General features: G+C 61.7%; 9 protein-coding genes across 9 annotated transcripts in view; 6 read left to right on the top strand and 3 right to left on the bottom strand.

Annotated features, from left to right (window-relative positions):
- Positions 1–624: 624 nt before the first annotated feature.
- RHTO_00085 (UPF0041 domain protein) lies at positions 625–1,471 on the top strand (the record flags this gene model as incomplete). Its single annotated transcript, XM_016413769.1, has 6 exons — positions 625–694; positions 809–815; positions 875–907; positions 990–1,060; positions 1,118–1,244; positions 1,375–1,471. The coding sequence occupies 6 exons, from the start codon at positions 625–627 to the stop codon at positions 1,469–1,471; spliced, it is 405 nt and encodes a 134-aa protein (XP_016276776.1).
- A 222-nt stretch (positions 1,472–1,693) lies between these two features.
- RHTO_00084 (uncharacterized protein) lies at positions 1,694–2,772 on the top strand (the record flags this gene model as incomplete). The annotated part of the gene is made up of 6 exons (XM_016413768.1): positions 1,694–1,718; positions 1,799–1,814; positions 1,878–1,910; positions 1,996–2,209; positions 2,296–2,613; positions 2,683–2,772. 6 exons carry the CDS (start codon positions 1,694–1,696, stop codon positions 2,770–2,772), a joined length of 696 nt encoding a protein of 231 aa, XP_016276775.1.
- Positions 2,773–2,979: 207 nt separating this feature from the next.
- RHTO_00083 (uncharacterized protein) lies at positions 2,980–4,231 on the top strand (the record flags this gene model as incomplete). The annotated part of the gene is made up of 2 exons (XM_016413767.1): positions 2,980–3,708; positions 3,770–4,231. The coding sequence occupies 2 exons, from the start codon at positions 2,980–2,982 to the stop codon at positions 4,229–4,231; spliced, it is 1,191 nt and encodes a 396-aa protein (XP_016276774.1).
- A 238-nt stretch (positions 4,232–4,469) lies between these two features.
- RHTO_00082 (thaumatin, pathogenesis-related protein) lies at positions 4,470–7,032 on the top strand (the record flags this gene model as incomplete). Its single annotated transcript, XM_016413766.1, has 12 exons — positions 4,470–4,581; positions 4,648–4,761; positions 4,824–4,845; positions 4,914–4,999; positions 5,070–5,129; positions 5,222–5,297; positions 5,448–5,556; positions 5,635–5,714; positions 5,792–5,837; positions 5,906–5,982; positions 6,055–6,207; positions 6,270–7,032. The coding sequence occupies 12 exons, from the start codon at positions 4,470–4,472 to the stop codon at positions 7,030–7,032; spliced, it is 1,698 nt and encodes a 565-aa protein (XP_016276773.1).
- Positions 7,033–7,163: 131 nt separating this feature from the next.
- Positions 7,164–10,363, bottom strand: RHTO_00081 (C6 transcription factor; the record flags this gene model as incomplete). Its single annotated transcript, XM_016413765.1, has 7 exons — positions 7,164–7,988; positions 8,046–8,642; positions 8,701–8,854; positions 8,912–9,334; positions 9,391–10,023; positions 10,084–10,125; positions 10,239–10,363. The coding sequence occupies 7 exons, from the start codon at positions 10,361–10,363 to the stop codon at positions 7,164–7,166; spliced, it is 2,799 nt and encodes a 932-aa protein (XP_016276772.1).
- Positions 10,364–10,815: 452 nt separating this feature from the next.
- RHTO_00080 (polynucleotide 3'-phosphatase) lies at positions 10,816–12,953 on the top strand (the record flags this gene model as incomplete). Its single annotated transcript, XM_016413764.1, has 8 exons — positions 10,816–11,179; positions 11,242–11,359; positions 11,428–11,630; positions 11,696–11,764; positions 11,839–11,955; positions 12,013–12,155; positions 12,220–12,685; positions 12,721–12,953. 8 exons carry the CDS (start codon positions 10,816–10,818, stop codon positions 12,951–12,953), a joined length of 1,713 nt encoding a protein of 570 aa, XP_016276771.1.
- A 125-nt stretch (positions 12,954–13,078) lies between these two features.
- RHTO_00079 (U5 snRNP protein, DIM1 family) lies at positions 13,079–14,175 on the bottom strand (the record flags this gene model as incomplete). Its single annotated transcript, XM_016413763.1, has 8 exons — positions 13,079–13,104; positions 13,160–13,281; positions 13,340–13,363; positions 13,560–13,571; positions 13,671–13,702; positions 13,759–13,796; positions 13,862–13,934; positions 14,074–14,175. The coding sequence occupies 8 exons, from the start codon at positions 14,173–14,175 to the stop codon at positions 13,079–13,081; spliced, it is 429 nt and encodes a 142-aa protein (XP_016276770.1).
- A 319-nt stretch (positions 14,176–14,494) lies between these two features.
- Positions 14,495–16,189, top strand: RHTO_00078 (WD repeat protein; the record flags this gene model as incomplete). The annotated part of the gene is made up of 5 exons (XM_016413762.1): positions 14,495–14,505; positions 14,565–14,727; positions 14,830–14,970; positions 15,030–15,579; positions 15,636–16,189. 5 exons carry the CDS (start codon positions 14,495–14,497, stop codon positions 16,187–16,189), a joined length of 1,419 nt encoding a protein of 472 aa, XP_016276769.1.
- Positions 16,190–16,695: 506 nt separating this feature from the next.
- The window catches only part of RHTO_00077 (Zn(2)-C6 fungal-type transcription factor), a gene marked incomplete at both ends in the record, with an annotated part of 2,478 nt that continues 539 nt past the window's right edge, over positions 16,696–18,634 (bottom strand). The window contains 3 exons of the mRNA XM_016413761.1: positions 16,696–17,288; positions 17,344–17,402; positions 17,468–18,545. Coding sequence (XP_016276768.1) covers positions 16,696–17,288; positions 17,344–17,402; positions 17,468–18,545 — 1,730 coding nt within the window. The remainder of the gene's footprint in view (positions 17,289–17,343; positions 17,403–17,467; positions 18,546–18,634) is intronic.

The following is an 18,634-nucleotide window of genomic DNA, read 5'->3' as shown; positions in this document are numbered from 1 at the left end:
TCTCGAGTAAAGCAGTGATATAGCTGGTTCAAAGCAGGAAAGAGAGAGCGAGAACGACGAGGAGGAGAGTTGCTTGCTGCGGGAGTAACGACGTCATCCTTGTCGACGCACGCAGGGAAACTGAAGCGCGCATTGCAACCGGAGGGTATCCTTTACATTAGCCCGCACACACCCGATCAGCGCTAGGAGACGTCGGGCGAGAGTTGCGATTAGAGCGAGCTCGAGCGGTTGTAATCGAGTTGTATTCGTCCATGTGTATTCAGTCCGAATACTCCCAAGTTTGTATTCAGCCATTACCTGCGACCTCTCTCGCTCGTGTCGCTCCTCGTCTCCGCGCTCCTGATCGGTTGAAGAGCTAGCGGACCTTCTCTGCCTCCTCCACTAGCTTCCCGTACAGCTTTGCCCTCCCGGTGAGCCGTCGTCGCTGTTCCCCCAACCTCATCACCTCGGCACCTCAAAGGAGGTCTGCAGTGCTCGCACGACAGTCGGGCGGCCTATACAGTCACGGGATAACACACCAAGCGTCCACTGCAACGGCTCACTGACCCACCTCGCCCCGACAGCCGCTCAAGACCGCATCTCACCCACCTCCGAACCACCCTCACCTCCTCGAATCCCTTAACCATGGCCGCACCCGCCGCCGCCTCGTCCGGCGTCTCTTCGAAGCTCACGCAGCTGTGGAACAGTCCTGCAGGTGCGTTCGCTCGATCTTCTGGGCGCTCAGATCGAGGGCGGAGGGATCCCGAGGTCTGGTGCTCCTTGAGAACATGGAAGACGCATGCTGACGGGGTCTTTGCGCGTCTTACAGGACCGAAGTGAGCAGGACGGCGTGTGCAGAGGCTAGGGAAGAAGCTGACCCGTCACTGTCGCGCAGGACCGTCTTCTTCTGGGCACCCATGTTCAAGTGGTGCGTGACCGCGCCGCGTCTCTTGAGCTCGTGCGGCCCTCCCATGCTGACCTCGCTCTATTACCACATCGCGTGCTTGCAGGGGCCTCGTCGCCGCCGGCCTGAAAGACCTCTCCCGACCCGCCGAGGTGATCTCAATCCCCCAAAACCTCGGTTCGTCCCCTCCCTCCCTCACTCCCAACATCTCTCACACTGACTTTGACCATACAGCCCTGACTGCGACCGGCCTGATCTGGGTGCGGTATTCGTTCGTCATCACGCCTGTCAACTATTCGCTTGCGGCGGTCAATATGTTTGTCGCGGGGACGGGGATCACGTCGCTGTACCGGGCTCTCGAGTGAGTTTGCGCGATCTGTGTGACTGCGAGGCGGCAGGATCGGACGTGCGGCTTCAAAGCGTCCAAATTCGATCCTCGCTCGCCTTCGTCAACTTACAAACCTCCCGCTGACTCGCTTAACCTCCCGCAGCTGGCAGCGCAAGTCACCAGAAGAGCAAGCCAAGATCCGCCTTGAGACGGCCGAGGCAGAGAAGGCGAAGGACGCAGCAAAGGCGCTCGCAGCCTGATTCTCCATGCACTTTCCTCCCGGGTTCTCCTCGTTGTTCATCTTCTCGCTTTCTTGCATCGCTCGTTTGGTTTCGTTGGACTCTACGGAGAGATGATTGTGACGGACTTGCGCGGAGAGCGAGCGAGCGTGTGCCGAAGAGGCGGCCACCTTGCCGGGGACGTTGCTCTCTCTCGCTCTTCCTCGACAACTCTCGCTGGACCAACGAGATACACGAGCCAGGATGTCGAAAGTCACAGACGCAGAAGGTGCGTCCTGTTCGTGCTCGCTGGGACTGTGCGCCTCGCTCACCCCCACCTCTTCCTCGACCTGGCTTGGGACGATGTAGCGCAGCGGATCATGTCGTGCGTGCGCCGCTCTCTCGCGCTTTACGATGACTTTGCTGAGTTGTGTTGTTCTGCCCGCAGCCACATGAACAAGGACCACGAGGACTCGCTCGGGTGCGTCCTCGACTCGCTCGTCCCTGCCATCGAATACTTGCTCTCTCGCTCGTTCCATCGGCTTACGCCAGCGTTTCGTGTGCAGCCACTACCTCGTCCACTTCGGCCGCATCCCCTCCCGCCTCGCCCATTCCCACCCTCAAATCACCACCTTCACGACGCCGCTCATGAAGATCGCCTACGGACCTGACGGGAGGAGGAAAGAATGGACGTACGAGTTTAGTCCCCCGATGCATGCGGGTGAGGCGAGAAAGAGGTTGGAGGCGATGCATCAGGAGGCAAAGGTTGCGCTCGGAATCGTGAGTCTAGCACGAGGACGTTGCGTCGCTTTCGGCGTGCTTTCGCTGAACAAGGGCGTTGTTTTCTTCTGCGTGGTCACTCACAGAGCGACGTTACGATCGACCGCGTCACCCTCCCCGTCGGCGCATACGGCGGCGCCATCCTCTGCACCGCACTAACCGCCGCAATCCTCTACGCCTCTCCCTCCCGCCTCGCCTCGACGCTCAAATACCAATCTCACATCCTCTTCGCCCCGATCGTCCGCGCCCTCGGACTGAAAGAGTCGCCGCACAATATCGGGCGAGCGATTCAAGGTTTCTGGCTCGTCGCGCTGTATGGGGCGCATTTGGCCGAGGCGATGTTCTGTCTCCCGCCACATCTCAAGGCGTACAACGTCAAGAACAAGGCGGTGCGGTTGACTTATGTGCGTGCGCGCAGAGGCCCGTGTCGTTCGTTCGCGAAACGGAGACTGATCATTTGACACGGCGCGCAGTTCATCCTCACGATCCTCGGCGGCTTCCCGGTTTGGATTGGACTGAGGGACGCTGGCAAGGCCGAGGAACGCAAGCTCAAGTCGCAGTAGACAAGGAGGAGACGAGTTGTAGAACCGAGATTCTGTTGCCATTCTTCTGTCAGTCTCGTTTCGGGGGTTATTCCGGGACTCGTCAGCGATCTCAATCGTCTCTCGGATTCGTTCACATTCGCAGAACACGAAAAGAAGCGAGTGACAGCGCGACTCCGCCGTCCCCGCTCCTTCTCCTCGTCCACTTTCCACTTCCCGGCTAAAACGATGGCTCCTGCTACTACGACCGCCTCAGGGCGTCCGAAACGGAAACGCCAGCGCCGCAGACGCACCAACATCAGCTCCGACGAGTCCGACAGCTCGTCGTCGAGTTCATCATCCTCGGGCGACTCGTCGTCCGACAGCGAGTCCGACAGCCCTGCCGCGCCTGCGCCCGCTCCAGTCCAACCTGCACAAGCATCAAAAGCGACTGAGCAGGCTGAATCGAGCGACTCGGGCGACGAGGATGCGGAGTCCGACTCGAGCTCGAGCAGCAGCGGGTCCGACTTGAGCTTCTTGAGCGATACGGGGGACCGGGGTGGACGACGGAGGGGGCGTGGGAGACGACGGGCTGCGCAGGCGGCGGCGGACGGGGCGGTCAATGGGTCGGCAGCGGCAGGTCCAGCGACGGGCGACTTGCAGCAGACGGGACAGGCGAGCGAGGCGCGGAGACCGTATCCTGAGCGCTCTCCGTCTCCTTCAATGCTTGTACGAGCAGACCCGAGTTCGTTTGTCCCGCTCGGGACGAGCCTGTTCCCGTTGTTGCAGGCGCGAGTGGACAAGCAGAAGGAGGAGGGGGCCAAGGTGCTGGACGGGCTAGTGGAAGGGGACGAGGGGAACGATGCGGATGCAGAAGAAGACGAGGAGAAGGGCAAGAAGCGCGAGGACCGCTTTGGAGACTGGTGGCGAGCGCGGCTGGTCAGCGAGTTCGAGGGAGATTTGGGTAGTCTCGCCGCGGTGCGCTCCTTTCCCTTCCTTTGGCTCATGGACGAGTTGCTGATACCCCGTTCGTCCGCAGGAACCCGGCCTTACGCCCTCACGACTATCCCTCCTCCTGACATCCCTCACGACCCTCTCTTCCCTCCACACCTCTTCCGCCGCGCCCGCCTCTTCGATCTGGAAGCACAATCCTTCCGCCTCTCTCGACCCTCTCGCATCTCTACCTCGTCCTTCAGCAGACGACGACGCGTTCATGGGCGGCGCAGACGGCGAGGACTGGGCGCGAACGAAGGTCGGTGGAGAAGGCGACGTCGAGGTTGGCGCGGAGGGCGTCGTCGCGGACGAGAAGCGGAGCGTGAAGGCCAAATCGAAGAAGGAGAAGCGCAAGTCGCTTCCTGCGCCGCAGGTGGACGAGGTGAAGGAGCAGGAGGTCGTCGCGTCGAGTCCGGCGAAGGAGGGCAAGAAGGAGAAGAAGAGTCGCAAGAAGGGTCGGAAGAGTGGCGTGTCAGAGGCTGGAGACGCGATGGACGTAGATGCGTGAAGTCTCGCTGCCATCCTTCAGCACTTTTCGAACTTGCGAAACAGGCGCCGCCCATCTCGGCGACTCCGCGGATTGTCCGGCTCGGTCGCAGCTCCTCGTCCCTCGTCCTCTCCTCCCTCGCCGCTTCATTGAGGTGCCATACAGCTGTGCTGACAAGGCTTGCTGTCGTGCTTGAACCCGTCCACCGTCTCGACCTTCTCAAGCTGTCGTCCGTCGCTGCGCTCTTCCTCTCGTTACGATGCGGTCTTCGAGGACACGACTAGGGTTATCCGCCTCTACCGCACTAGTTACGTTGTTGCTGGCGGTAGGCGTCGGCGCGAAGGACCGCAAGATCACCGTCACCAACACCTGTTCGTCCTCCTTCTCCTTCTCTCATTCCTCGTTTCGTCGAGCTTACCGTCCCTCGCTCTCGACAGGCACGTATACGATCTGGGCTGGACTGCTCACGTCTGTCGGTCCCAAGCCGAGCCAGCCGACAGGATGGGAAATGCCGGCGGGCTCGACGATTTCGTTCACGGTTCAGGAGACTTGTACGCGCCTCTCCCTGCGCTCTCCTCGGAGTTTATGGACTGATAGATTTCGCCGTTCACAGGGGGTGGGCGAGTCTGGCCTCGGTGCGTTCTAGCAGAGCTGAAACCGCTTCTCTCGCCTGATCCCTAAGTCGTGCGTTCTACGGCCGCAGAACTGGTTGCGATTTCTCCGATTCGTCGAAACCAGATTACGCTCAGTGTGCCAGTGGCGGTTGCAAAGGAGGACTCCTTTGCACAGGTGCGTTGCGAGCGACTGAGCTCGTTTTTGACCGACTTCGACTGACGTCTCTTTTGTTCGTTCTCTGCAGAGTCAGGTGTTCCTCCTTGCACCCTGGCGGAGTTCAACCTCCAGGAGAACGTCGACAACTGTTCGTCCCTTCCCTCGACGTCGCTAGCATCTTGCGTTCGGCTCAGGCGGCGATGCGGGAACACTCGCTGACATTCCAGACTACCCGGATAGACGATTTGAGTCTGGTCGACGGCTACAACGTCCCCATAGCGATCACGAATTCTGCGGATTGCTCGTTGGCGAACTGGTGAGTTCCCCATCGCTTCTAGTCACAAGGGTCGTCAAGGGGAGACCATTAAGGCATTTGCCGCGTTCGATGGCGCTGCTTTCAGCTTGCCGCAGGGGTTCAAGCGATGGCTGGCGCTAGCTGACCCTCCTGGTCGTCTTCGTTTCGCAGTCCGTATGATCTGCTATCCAGCTGTTCATCCGAGCAACAGCTCAAAGACGATAAGGGGAAAGTCGTTGCCTGTAAGACGGACTGTGCAGTTCATCCCGAGAATGAGCAGGTGCGTCGCGTTAACGGCTCCGTTCCTTTTGCCTGGCTGACTCCCTCCTCGTTTCTTGTACAATGTCCCGGCGATCAGTACTGCTGCAGCGGCGCGCACTCGAAGCCAGAGCAATGCCCGGCGAGCGGCATTCCGCACTACAAGTGGTGGAAGGACAGGTGCGCTGGCTCTTGCTCGCTCGCAGGCGCACGATTTTCCAGGTATGGCTGATGGTCGACCTCGCGTCCGTTCACAGCTGCCCGTATAGTTACGTTTACGCTTACGACGAGTCTTCCGGGACGGTGCGCACCAGCTCTGCGTCACTGAACGATAGAGGGCTCGCTAACCTCGCTGCGTTCCTGATGTCCAGGCTCTCTTCACCTGCGAGAAGCGGGTCGACTACGTCATCACGTTCTGCCCGGACTCTTCGCTGTACCAGACTTCTACGTGCGTGGTCGTAAAGCCTTCCTCGAAGCGTCCGACGACTGACCTTCGCTACATCGCTTCTATCTCGAGCAGGGTGGTCCTGCAGACAAAGACGGTAACGCAAGGCAGCGGTCAGAAAACGCAGGCCATACAGAAGGTTACGACGACGCTCGCAGCAGGCGGGGGCGGCGGGAATAACGCGTCGCCGACCTCGACGCCGTCGAGCGGCGGCGGGACACAGCCTGCGTGAGTGTCCGCAGTCTCGCTTATACTTCTGGGGGAATTCGTGCTGACGTCTTGTTTCGCAGCGCGACTGGCGGTGGCGCTTCGTCTGGACCGCCCGCAGGAACCAGCGGAAATGCGCCTTCGCAGACCGGCGCGGCAGGTGCCTCGTCGACCGGGGCTGGCGCAGGTTCGGGTCCGTCCGCAACGTCTGGCGGGGGAGCAGCATCGCCGACGGATACTGGAGCAAGCGGCGCTAGTCCAACCGACACGACTGGTGGAACGACAGGCGGGACAGGCGGGTCATCGGGCTCAAGCTCGGGCGATACGTCCTCGTCGGACTCGTCGAGCTCGAGCAACACTATTTTCGGCCTTTCGCCGACCGTCGCCTACAGCGCCGGCGCTGTGGCTGCTCTCCTCGTCATCGGCGGATTCGCCTTTGCCGTCTACTCGAGCAAGAAGCATGGTCACGCTGCCGTGAAGTCGGACGGGTCCTCGGCTTCGGACTCGTCGAGTGAGGACGAGAGGGGCGGCAGCTCACGGCACAAGAAGAAAAAGAAGGACGACTCGAGTTCGAGCGATTCGAGCGACGACGACGACGATGACCGTGACCGCTCACTGGCGAAGTTCTCGGCGCTCGAGCAGGCGGAGAAGCGGGCGGCGAGCGAGAGCGTCTACGCGCAGGCCGCAAGGCATCCTGGAGGACTGGCGGGACTGCTCGGCGGCGAGTCGGGTCGCGCTGGTACAGAGACACTCTTCGAGCTCCCGAGGGGATCTGACAGTAGCGGTAGCGAGGCGGAGAGCTTGAGGGCGCCGTCGAGGCGGGTCCTGCGGCAGGCGTACCAGTGAAGTAACGCGAGCTTCTTCTCTCCTTGGCATCTTCTACATAGACTTGATATCGCACAACATGCCATTGCGAATGCACTTCTAGCCCCGCAAAATGATCCCGATAACCCCAGAACGCGACGAGCCCGCACCCGCTAGAACTGCATGCCGCCGTATCCTGACCCGCCGAACCCGTCCGCCGCGCTCGCTCCGCTCATCGTCGGCCAGTCAAACTCGCCGTCGAGGCTGAAGAAGCCCTGTCCGCCTTCGAAAATGGTCGGGCTGACGCCGCTGAGTAAGGCGGCGAACGGGTCTTCGACGAGAACGGGCTGGGCGGGCGTCGGAGCAGACTGCGCTGCGGGTCGCGCTTGCTGCAGTTGAGCGGCCATCGACGAATGCGCCGCATTGTGCGCGTAGCCGGAGGGAGGGGAAGTCATAGGCGACGGGTTGTAGGACGAGGCGAGCGAGAAGTCGGTGTAGGCGGAGAGGGCAGCGGCAGCCGATCCAGTCGCTGCGATGCTGGCGAACGAAGTATGCGATTGCGGCGCGGCGGGACGAGCAGGTGCAAAAGGAGGGAAGACGGGAGGAGCGAGGGTAGTTGGTCGCGCTTGCTGCTGCTGTTGCTGCTGCTGAGCCTGGTGGAGCTGCTGCGAGAGCGCTTGGAAGGAGGGAACTGCTGCCGCGCCGGACGGGACGAGTCGTGGACTGGACGGTGCGCTCGTCGCTTGCCGTCGTCCGCTGATCCCGGCGTCCCACACTTTGCGGAGGAAGGCGGCTTGACGGACGGACGGGTGGTGCGGGTTGGGCGCAATCGCGTCAAGCAAGTCGGCGCCAAGCTGGAACAGGCGGCAGAGCTTGTCTTCGGGCGACATGGGAGTCGGCGGGAGAGGCGACGAGCCGGCTGCGATGACGGTAAGGTCGGAGCGGAGCAGGCCTTCGTTGGCGAGCTTAGCAAGGAAGATGAGCGGATAGCTGAACATCTGTGAGGCGCGGCGAGTGAGCGAGGGGAACGGGAGATGCCAAGGACGGGAACGTACGACGCAGGTCAGGCTGTCAGAAGCCCACTTAAGTGTCTCGACGACTTGAGGATCGGGCGTGAGCGGTCTCGGCCCGCTCTTCCACTCGACCTTTCCGCCCCTTCTCCTGCTCATGTCCGTCCTTAGCAACCTTCCCTCGAGCGCGACCGCGAACATCATCTCCTCCGCGACCTCGACCGCCTTGGCGATACTCTCGCGCTCCTCCGCCCCGAGCGTCGGCGCAGTCGGCGTCTTTGCCCCGTCCGTCCCAGCTTCTTGCGACCGCGCCGCCAAAGCCCTCGCCTTCCGCTCCGCCTTCCACTTGTTGAACGCGAACCCTCGCACCGTGAGCCTTGTGAAGCACATGTACGGGTAGAAGACGCTCCACGCAATCATGTCTTCGCCGCCCGACTCGTTCGAGGCGAATGAGACGAGCGGAGCCCAGTATTCGACCCAGGCGTCCATCTCTTCATCGAACTTGCGCAGATCTTCGTTTTCGAGGATGCCCGCTTCGGTGCGGGCGCTGAGTGCGGTCGCGGCGAGGGCGACAAGCTCGACAGAGGCGGCGAGGCGGACGTCCGAGGGCTGTCGTTTGAGCGTCGCAAACAGCCGGGTCGTCTGCCGAGGTCCCCTAGTCAGTTACGCAGGTCGGCGCCCGAAAGAGCAGATCACGCACCTTGCAAGCGTCTTGAGGCGTAAAGTTGGCCGACTTGCCCGACTGAATCGCGCCGTGCGACTCGTGGAAGACACAGCCGAGATAGAGACGCTCTTGCGAGATGATCTCTTCGGGGATAGCCTGGACGTGCTGATTCGCAAAGGCTTGGGCGAAGCTGGGCAAGACAAGCGGTCAGCCAGGATCCAGGCTTGAAGTGGAGCAGGGGACATACGTCGTCGCGATCGAGGGGAGACCAATGAACGCCGACACGCGCGAGACAAGCAGCCTCAGCATCCACGACGCCCGCACGTTGATCTTGCTCGCCGACTCGATTTGCGCCGGGTCGCTCATGCCCCTCGCATGCAGCGCCGAAAATTGTACCGGCTTGTAGAGGATAAGAAGCTGGACAGCGCGGACAAAGTCGAACGAGAGTTGGTCCGGTTGCGGGCAGAGGATCTGCGGCGCGAGGATCGAGTCGAGGATGGAGGCGACGGCGCGATAGAGGATCATTGTGGCGGGAGTGCGGGGACGGTAGTAGAGCGTCGTGACGAGAATGGCGTGGAAGAGAAGGGGGGAGCGCTCGCGGACGACGAGGGGTTGTCGATCGAGCGTAGTCGAGAGCAAGCCTGCCCAGGGCTGGATATTGTTAAAGAATCTGTGCGCATTCGCAAATTAGCGACATTCGGTCCGGCCTCGGAAAGCGGTACTCACAAGTCAAACTCTGCTTCACACTCCTCGACAGTCATAATCCCCCGACCTAGCACATCCGGCTTGACGCTGTCCCACGCATGACCCGCAACTCCGTCTCCCGCCGCCCCGTTCGCATGATCGCCATTGCGCCCCTGCGCAGATCCCAAGTCGACCAATCCTTCGATAGCCATCGCTTCTCCCGCCGTCTCGACCGCGTTCGCTCCGACTCCGTCGTGCTGGGTATCGTTGAGCGAGGCGGGAGTCACGCCAGTCATGGGGGACGACGCAGAACCGGCCTGCGACGCTCCAGCATGCAGGGCATGTCGGTGCGCCTGGTCGACAGGTATGGATAAGACAGGACCGTGAGGGCCGGAGGTCGAGGCGGGTGAAGAGAGGGTGGAGGCGCGAGCAAGAGCCGACTCGAGGCTCGCGAGTCGCTCGTTCATGAGTCGCAGCTGTTCTGCGACATCCGGGGCCGGCGCGGAGTGTACGGCAGGTTGTGCGGGCGGGGGAGGAACAGGAGCGGGAGCGGGAGGTTGGGCGGGCGTCGCATGCCGGCTTGTCTGGCGGACTGGCGGCGTGCTGGAGCGCGAGAGGTTCGTTTTGGAGGGTGCTGGACCGGCGGCTGAGGGAAAGACACAGTCGACGCCCCAACTGCCAAGGGGAAGAAAGGTCAGCCGAGCGAGACGAGGAGGTAAAGGCGATTCAACGCACGTCTTGCAGCGATGACAGGGTCCGGGTGGGCCGTCGCAGCGTCTGTGGACACCGCAGGTGTGGTCAGTCTGCGTTCAGATTTGACGGTTGTCGTCGCACCTCCCGCGACTACTCCTGAGCGGGGCAGTCTCGACAACAAGCGGAACAGAACGCACTGCTTGGCCTTGTGGCACTCGGCGCATGCTGCCCTACTCCTCGCCAGCCGTGCAGGCTTTCCCACTGCCCGTCCCGCCGTCTGTGCTCCTCTGCTGGGTCCAGCGTCCGATCGAGTCGAACTCATCGCTTCGAGCGCAATAAGCGAGCCGGGGCGCAGGCGGATGGGCTGGAGTCGCTAGCAGAATCGTCAAGCTAGCTATGTCAAGCTTTACGAGCCAGAACGAGCGGGTGAGCGGACGAAGCGGGAAGCGAGGCAGCCTGTCCTGCTCCGCCGACGCCGTGCAAACAATCTCGGATGGGCTCGAGGACGGCTTTGCAAGCTTCGATAGCATCTGACAATCAGCCTGGCAGTACTTCCGAGTCATCCGGAGCAGGTAAATCGTCGAATACACCGCCCTTCCTTTTCTCTCGCTCCGTGTGCTTGCTGGTGCTGCTCATAAAGGCATTGAAGCTGTGATGATGGTCTACACGGTGCCCAAACATCGCTGCTGGGCATCGTCACCCTCGAGTTCCTCTTCATCAGTTCTCCCTCGTCCTCATCCTCACACTGCCAAGCTGGCTCGACTGTGGCTGAGGATGGCAAGACAGCTGAGTACGACAGCTGCGAGGCGGACAGAGCTACCGAGCGCCGCTTCATTCCCTGCTGTGCCCTCCGTCTCCGACACCGCCCCTCCATCATCGACATCGAGGCTGCCCGCACCACCTACTGTCGCTGCAACAGGGTCGTCAGCAGCACCGCCTACCTCGACGAAGCGTGCTCATGTTCACGGACCAGACGAAGGACGTGACAAGGGGAAGGGGCCGGCAAAGAGGGAGCGCAAACCCGCTGGCATGCTCGGCAAGTGGTGGCCGACGCTGCACAGTCGCACGGGTCAAGGACGAGGATGCGGACACTACGTCTGGGGCGAGCCGGCGCCGAGCAGCAAAGTTGCGGCTTTCGGTGCGCGCTTTCTCCCTTCGCAATCGCTTGTCAGGCTGCCGTTGACGCCTTCTATCCGCCAGATCTGGACGGGACGATCATCCGACCGATGAATGGCAACTCGTTCCCGAAGGACTCGTACGACTGGGAACTTTGCGGCGGTTCCGTCGTCCGCAAGTTGCGAGACTTGCACCGCGACGGGTGGGTGTCGCTCCTTGATCACGGCACACGCTTTTCAAAGCTGTGTTGCTGAGGCTTCACTCCCACAGCTACGCCATCGTCCTCGTCACGAATCAAGCCTCCCCCTTCTCCGATCTGAGCGCCGACTTCCGGCGCAAGATCCCCTTCGTCTGTCGTCGGCTCAACGTTCCGCTGCACGTCTTCGCGTGCTTCGAGTTTGACGAGTACAGGAAGCCGTCGGCGGGGATGTGGGAGGCTTTTGTCGAGCGGTTCAATGGCGGGTTGGAGATTGGTGAGTAAAGCTTGCTCATTCTCAGTGGCAAGACGACTGACTTGGCGATTTTTGGCGACGCGCAGACTACAATGCGTCGTTTTACGTCGGCGACGCTGCAGGTCGACCTGCGGACCACGCAGACACCGACAGGAGTGCGTCGTCCTGTGCCGTCTTGCCTGTGTTAAGCAGACGAAGCTGATGATCGGCTTGCCCCGTCATCGTGCAGAGTTCGCTTTGAACGCCGGACTGCGTTTCTTGACACCTGAGGAATGCTTCGAGGACGCGGCGCCCGACGAGGACTATGTTCTCTGGGGGTGGGATCCGTTTGCGTACGACCATTCGAGTTCGCCGCTCTTTCGCTCTCACAGTTACTTTGGTTGCTTACCGTACTACCCTGCAGCTCCCGACCCTCCCGCTATCCTCCCTCCTGCTCCTCCGCCCAACTCGACTCCGCACGAACTCGTCCTTCTCCTCGGCGGTCCGGCGTCCGGCAAGACTCACTACTACAACACTCACCTCCAGCCTCAGCGATACGAGCGCTTCGTATGTCTCCCACAAATTGCGCTCGAATGACCCGTCCTGACCTTCGCAATCTTCCGCCGGACAGACCTTCCCTCCGCAACGCAACTCTGAGCTTCCACGACAGCTGAAGCAGCACGTCCGCCTCCACTTCGAGCGAACACCACCGACCGACGACTCTTCACCGCCCGCACCCCGCCCTCTCCGCCTCGCCATCGAGACGCCCCTCGCGTCCGCCTTCTCGCGCCGCCTCTTCCTCCGCCACTTCGCCAACCTTCTCCTCTCGATCCGGGGTGTCTCTCGCTCCTCGTTCAAGATCAGCGCGGTCGTCTTTGCTCCCGCAGGCGGGTTCGACGAGTCGGTCAGCGGGAAAGGCGGAATTGATCTGTGGCGCCACAACTCGGTTTGGAGGAGCGTGACGAGTGGGCAGGGAAGGGTTGGAGACAGGCCGAGGAAGAGGGCGGTGCCGCTTACGCCTATCGAGTTTCTGAGGAAGTTTGAGCGCGAGTGGGAGGAGCCGACGATCGAAGAGGGCGCGTCCCGCTCGTCCGCTCGTGAGCTTTCGCATGCTGACGCTCGCCACGCGTAGGGTTCCACTCCCTCGCAACCGTCTATTTCCGCCTCCCTCCCGCCCTCCAACCCTCCTGGAAACGCTGGCTCGCCGACGTCTACCCGGGCAAAGCGAAGAAGACGGGTCGGATCGCGGTGTATGGGCCTGGTGCGAGGAAGGATGCGGTGGGGAGGTGGGAGGAGGAGGCGAAGGAAGAGGAAGGGGGGGAGTTGATGGGTGTGCTGGAGGTGCCTGGGGAGGATGTGGCGTAGCACCGGGCTGAAAGCATACTATCTCTACGCTATCCCCGTGCTCGAGAGAAGAGATGAAGATGCGAGCTAGGGTTACAACAGACGACGACAAACAAGCGCTTCTCCACCCATCCTTCCGCCGAAGATTAGTACCGTAGGCGGGTCGAGTAGTCTGAAGATCGCCAAGGGTCAGCTCACGCCACCAGAAGCGGAATAAGAGCCCGCACCTCGTGGCGAAACGACCAAACCACGACCTTTCGAAGCGCCACGATAGACAGTTTCAATGATGTCTATGAGCTCCTGTTGGTCCGCGACCCCCCAATTGATCTTGTTGTTGTTTCCCGTGCCCCTACAGTGTGCAGAAAGTGTCAGCGAAGTGTCACCGGGCCTCTACAAGGCGTACGCACAGGTCGATCATGATGTGCTTGTTCCTGCGGAGGTCAATCAAGCACGGTACGAGTTTCCAGGCGCGGGCGTCGTGCAGTATGACAAGAGGGGTCGCAGGCCAAGTAAGGGGTGAGAGCGTAGGTGGCGGGGCAGAGAACGGGAGGAAAAGCGGCAAAAGTTGACTGTCAGCTCCCACTTCCCAACAGCATCGCTTGCAAACGGCCTCGGTCTGTGACGCACCGGTAGAAGAACCTGTAGGTGTCCACAACGCGCCAGGATGAAATGGGAAACCCTGTGTCAGCTCGTGTCCTCTTGATTCAGGATTACCGTCGAGTTGAGCGATCTACGCACATCGTCGTGCAGGCGTCGTACAGCTCGTACATCTACAGAACGTCAATCTGAGTCAGCTAGTGACATAAAGTGGCAACAAGGGACCCACCTTGTTGAAATCGGGAACTTGGGTGATGTCGACGGTGTCTGCGAGGCCACACGGTCAGCGCACGTTCTCTGACCGCGTCGCAAGCTCAAAAAGTATGGCGCACAGATGACGGCCATGTTCTTGACCTTTTCTGCAATCTTGAACAGCGTCTCGTCATGCACCATGCACTCCGGGTCCTGGAGGAGGCGATATCACGGTCAGTGCAAGCCCAATCGCTTCGTTGCGACCCGCGACAGCCTCGCAATCACAATCTCGCCCCTACCACTCGACCGCGGAGCGAAAGGCCCCCTCACAGGAGCAGAGCGAGCGACTTACCCAGTCATGTCCAAACCGAATCACCACGACACGGCTTTCCTCCGCCAGGATCGCCTGGTCGACGTGCCATCCCGACTCGAGCTTGGGCAAGAACATGGACATCCTGACGAGCTAGTTCTGCGGATGCAACGGGTGGTCGAGGAGGGAGGGTTGTAAGTCGGCGAGAGGTGAGCGCGGGCGGGTCGGATCGGTACGGCTGAGCTTGGAGTGTGTTCCTCGGTCTCTGTGAGCAGTAGCAGGCAGTCTCGAGCTGCGCGAGCGAACGGTTCACGGTTGACCTTCTCGCGGCGGGTTCGAGCCGGTTCGCCTCCGCCCGTTCGAAGCATCCACCGCTTCCTGGCTCGAGCTGCTTGACTGAGCGCTAGCAGGACCATGTCCTACACGACTGACGAGGGCAACTTGTTCCAGACGGACGCGCAGCATGAGAAGCGAGTCTTCATCTCCGCCAGCTCCTCGTCGCGTCGGAACTGACGATTCCTCCTCGCACGCAGGTCTGCGATCCGCGCTGTTCGCTCGCAGTACCTGGGAGAACGCGGACAACCGATCAAGCTCGCGACCAAGCCGATCAGGGTTGTTCTCAGGGAGCAGCCGGGCAAGGAGGCGGAGGCTTGGGTCGCAGAGAGCGGCTTTGTGGTTCGCAGGGTCGGTCTGGAGGTGCGTACAGGTATTATGGCTTTGCTTCTGCGGGCCTGGAGGCTCAGGCTGCGGAGTGGGCTCAGAGTCGACGTTGACCCTCTCGCTCGCTCCCCTTCACAGACTGGCAAGACGAAGCAGATCTATCGAGGGCACAACGGTCCCGTCACTTCAGTCGCCTTCTATACGACGACCGCCCCCGACAAGCGAGAGCTGCTCATCAGCGGGTCGTGGGACAGAAGCTTTCGGGTATGGGATGTCCAGGTGCGCTCCCTGCGTTGGCTAGGGCGTCCTACGCTTCCCTGACCGTCCTCGAGCCGCAGACCAAGACGCACTTGTCGACGACCGTCGGCCACATCGACTTTGTCAAGACCCTGACCGTCATTCCCTCGCTCAAGATCCTCGTTACGGGCTCGTCTGACAAGGACATCCGGATATGGGACCTCTCGCCCCTCGACTCGCTCGACATCGCTTCTATCACCTCTTCCGCACCACGACCAGAAGAAGAGAAGGACGATGCGACACCTGCGCCCCAACAAACAGGCGCTGCACCTCCTCCCGCCGCCTCCCTTTGCCCGCTCTCTTGCCTCTTCGCGCTCAAGGCGCACACTCGGCCAATCGAGCAACTCGTCTCGTACCCCCTGCTCGAGCCGCTGCCTGAGGGAGTCGAGGCGGACGAGGTGGACGTCGCGACTCGACGGAGAACGGGAAAAGTCGCGTTGCTGAGTGCGGACAGTATGGGCGCAGTGAAGGTGTGGGAACTGTGGCGAGACGAGCGAGGAGAAATCCAGGGCAAGTTGCGCTGCGAGGTGCGGCATCACGAGTTGGGCATCTACGACATGCAGGTCGGGCCAGAAGGCGAGCTGTGGACTGGTGCGCTCGTCGTACATACCTTCCGACATGCTCAGAGCTGACTCGTTTCTGTGCAGCGTCTGCCGACAACTCGGTACTGCTCTCCCAGCTCTCGCTCACGTCCGCCTCCGAACCGCCAGTCCCGACCCTCCGCATCCCTCACCCCGCGCAGACCCGCTCGCTCCTCCCCTTACCCCTCTCCAGCCTCGCCTACTCTCCCTCAGCAGCGTCTCACATCCATTACCTCCTCACCGGCTCATCCGACGAACTGATCCGCATCTTCGACCTCTGCGACTCCTCCCTCGACCCCTCTCCCTCTCGCGAACAGAAGCGCGACTGGCGCGGAATCGCACTCGACTTGTCCGCGACCCCAGAAGGGTACGTGAAGGAGATTGAAGGCCACACGCACGAGATCGTCCAGCTGTGCGCGTACTCGACTTTGAGCGGTGAAGCGTGGATCTTGAGTGCGAGTTTGGACGGGACATTGAGGAGGTGGAAGTGGCCGGATGTGTTGAAGGAGAAGGTGGACAAGCTGGTGATCGTGCCGGTCGAGGAAGAGGAGCTGAAGAAGGAGAGCCTGCTCACGGAGGAGGAGGAGCGCGAGTTGGCAGAGTTGATGGGGGAGGACTAGTTGTCAGCTGCAAACTGTTCAAACGGAGTGGCCTGGGAGCCTGCCGAGAGTGCGGCCGCAAGCCTGGGCCGTGCTGGGAGAAGTTGAAGAGGCGGAAACACGACTACGGTGGTACAGCGGCGCACATTTGCCTCGCCCTCTCACAAGCACTGGTGGTTTAGTGGTAAAATTGGACATTGCCAAGTTGATTATACTCGACGTTGTCTAGCCCCGGGTTCGATTCCCGGCCAGTGCATTGACATTTTGCTCTCGTTGCTTGCATCCTGCGCGGGTCTCTTTTTGCCTGTTTTGAGTCGCGGAGACAATCCTCTCGATACAACAAACATTCAGAAGGCTGAGGAAACGTTACTACAGGGGAGGGGAGTGCTTGCGGAAGAGCGAGAGAGGAGACAAGCGAGGGAGCGGACGTGCACGAACCAGGGCGGGCACCAACTTGCAAGGAACTGCTAGTATTGACGACGACAAACGAAAAGAAGCTATCCACACATCCCTCATAGCCCCACGGCTCACCCCTGCGCACCAGCAAGCAACGCCTCGATCCTCCTCGCCTCCCTCACCTTGGCCTTCTCCGCCTCCTCGTACTCGCCTTCGCTGATGGCGCCGAAGGAGATACGGTGTTCGGGTTGCGGAGGGGTGTAGAGGCCGCTGAAGGAGGAGGTGGGGATGGAAGAGGCGGCGGAGGGGGAGGGGATGTAGGTCGCGTCTGCGCTGCCTGCGACGACGGGTTTCAAGTCGCGCTCGTGCAAGCCGATGGCGTCCGAGGAGGTCGGTCGACTCTCTTGTCCGCTCCGGCTGCCGCTCCCGCCGCCGCTCCCACTCGCACTGCTCCTCCGCCTCGCCATCGCCGCGAGCGTCGACGCCGCATGCTGAGCCGACACCCCATTCTGCTCTTGCTCCTGCTCTTGCTCGTCATGTCGCAACGAACCTTCCGGCGCAAAAGACCTGTACGCCACACCCGCCTCGACCGGACCCGCCAGCGCGTGCTGGTAGAGCGACCGGTGCCATTGTTCTGCGACGGGCCAGAGGGTGGCCGAGTGGTGCATTGTCGAGAGGGCGTTGGCGATGCGTGAGGGGGCGGCGGGGACGTGCGAAGGGGCGACTGTGAGGTGGGAAGGTCAGTGAGCGTTTTGGAGGGAGGAGGGGCCGGAACGGACGGTTCGGGTGCAGGCGGAGGAAGGTTAAGACTGTGCCGGCGATGTAGACGCAGAAGGCGCTGCAAAGACGAACGAAGGTGAGCATCTTCTCCGACAGCCATCGAGAAAGGCGTTGCGAACGCACAGATGCGGCGTCATTCCCTTCCTCGCCGGCCCTGCGCCGAGACACTCCGCCGCCTCATCCAACAGCCCAAATGCATTCTCGACCGTCTTCGCCGCCAACGCCCTCCAATACTCCCTCCCGCCTGGCGGCACTTCCCCTCCCAATCCTACATCCGCACCGTCCTCGCTCAACACGCGGGCCATGATGGGCAGATAAGCGCGGTAGAGGAGGATTTGGGCTGCGCGGAGGGTCGCGTGGATGGACCAGAAGCCCAGGTCGAGGTTCGATGCGCGGTAGGCGAGGAGGTTGGGAGTTGTCCAGTGTTGGATGGGAGAGAGGAGGGCGTTGAAAGCGTCCAAGGCGGACTGGAGGGCGGGGAGGGGGCTCGTGGGTGTCCAGCACGGCGGGAGGGCGGAGGAGTCGGTTTCGAGAGGAGCCACGGCGCGGCTTATTTCGCCAAAGATGCTGCGGGCTGTCACGTAGGCGCCGAGGAGGGACAGGTCTTCCGTCGGCGAGGGTGACTGCGGCAAACGAGCGAGGTTGGGGAACATGCGCTCGTCGTGCGCGCGGACGCCAAACGTAAAGTCTTGTTCGTTTGAAGGGAGCGGGACGGGCACGAGGGCGGGCTGGAAGTAGGCGGGTGTCGGGGAGGGTTGCGCATCGAGAGGGATGATGGAGAAGGTGAGGAACCACCACGTCCGGCGGCGCACTTCGTTCTCGATGACTGAGAGACCGGGAACCGGTTCGTGCAGGCGGAGCGTCTCGGCCATCTGCCTTGCGAGGCCCTGGAGCGCTTTCGCGCGGTACTCGAAGAGCGTGCCGGCGTCGTGGAGTGACAGGAGGAGCAGAGCCTGCACGAGCTCGAGCGACGGCGGGGGGCTCAGCTCGTGCAGGACTTGCGACTGCGCCTGCTTGGCGAACGCGTCGGCTGCGAGCGAGGGCGACGGGTAGCGTTCTGCGAGGGCGGGGGTGATGCGCGATGAAATGACGATGATGCAGAGGACGAGGAAGGGCGAGATCGAGTCGGGGTGGGTCTGCAGCTGATGGAGGAACGACGGGCGATGGAGGAAGCCGAGTTGGGTGTAGCACTGGAAGAAATCTGGGTGCGGAGACTCGTTAGCCGGCGTGATACAGTCACAATGAAGGCGTGCGCACTCTGGCACGCCTCGAAGACGATGTCGGGCGGCG

The sequence above is a fragment of the Rhodotorula toruloides genome (assembly GCF_000320785.1).
Source record: "Rhodotorula toruloides NP11 unplaced genomic scaffold Scaffold1, whole genome shotgun sequence".
Lineage (NCBI taxonomy): Eukaryota > Fungi > Basidiomycota > Microbotryomycetes > Sporidiobolales > Sporidiobolaceae > Rhodotorula > Rhodotorula toruloides.
The sequence above is the reverse complement of the archived record's forward strand: the minus strand, read 5'-3'. Positions and strand labels throughout refer to the sequence as shown.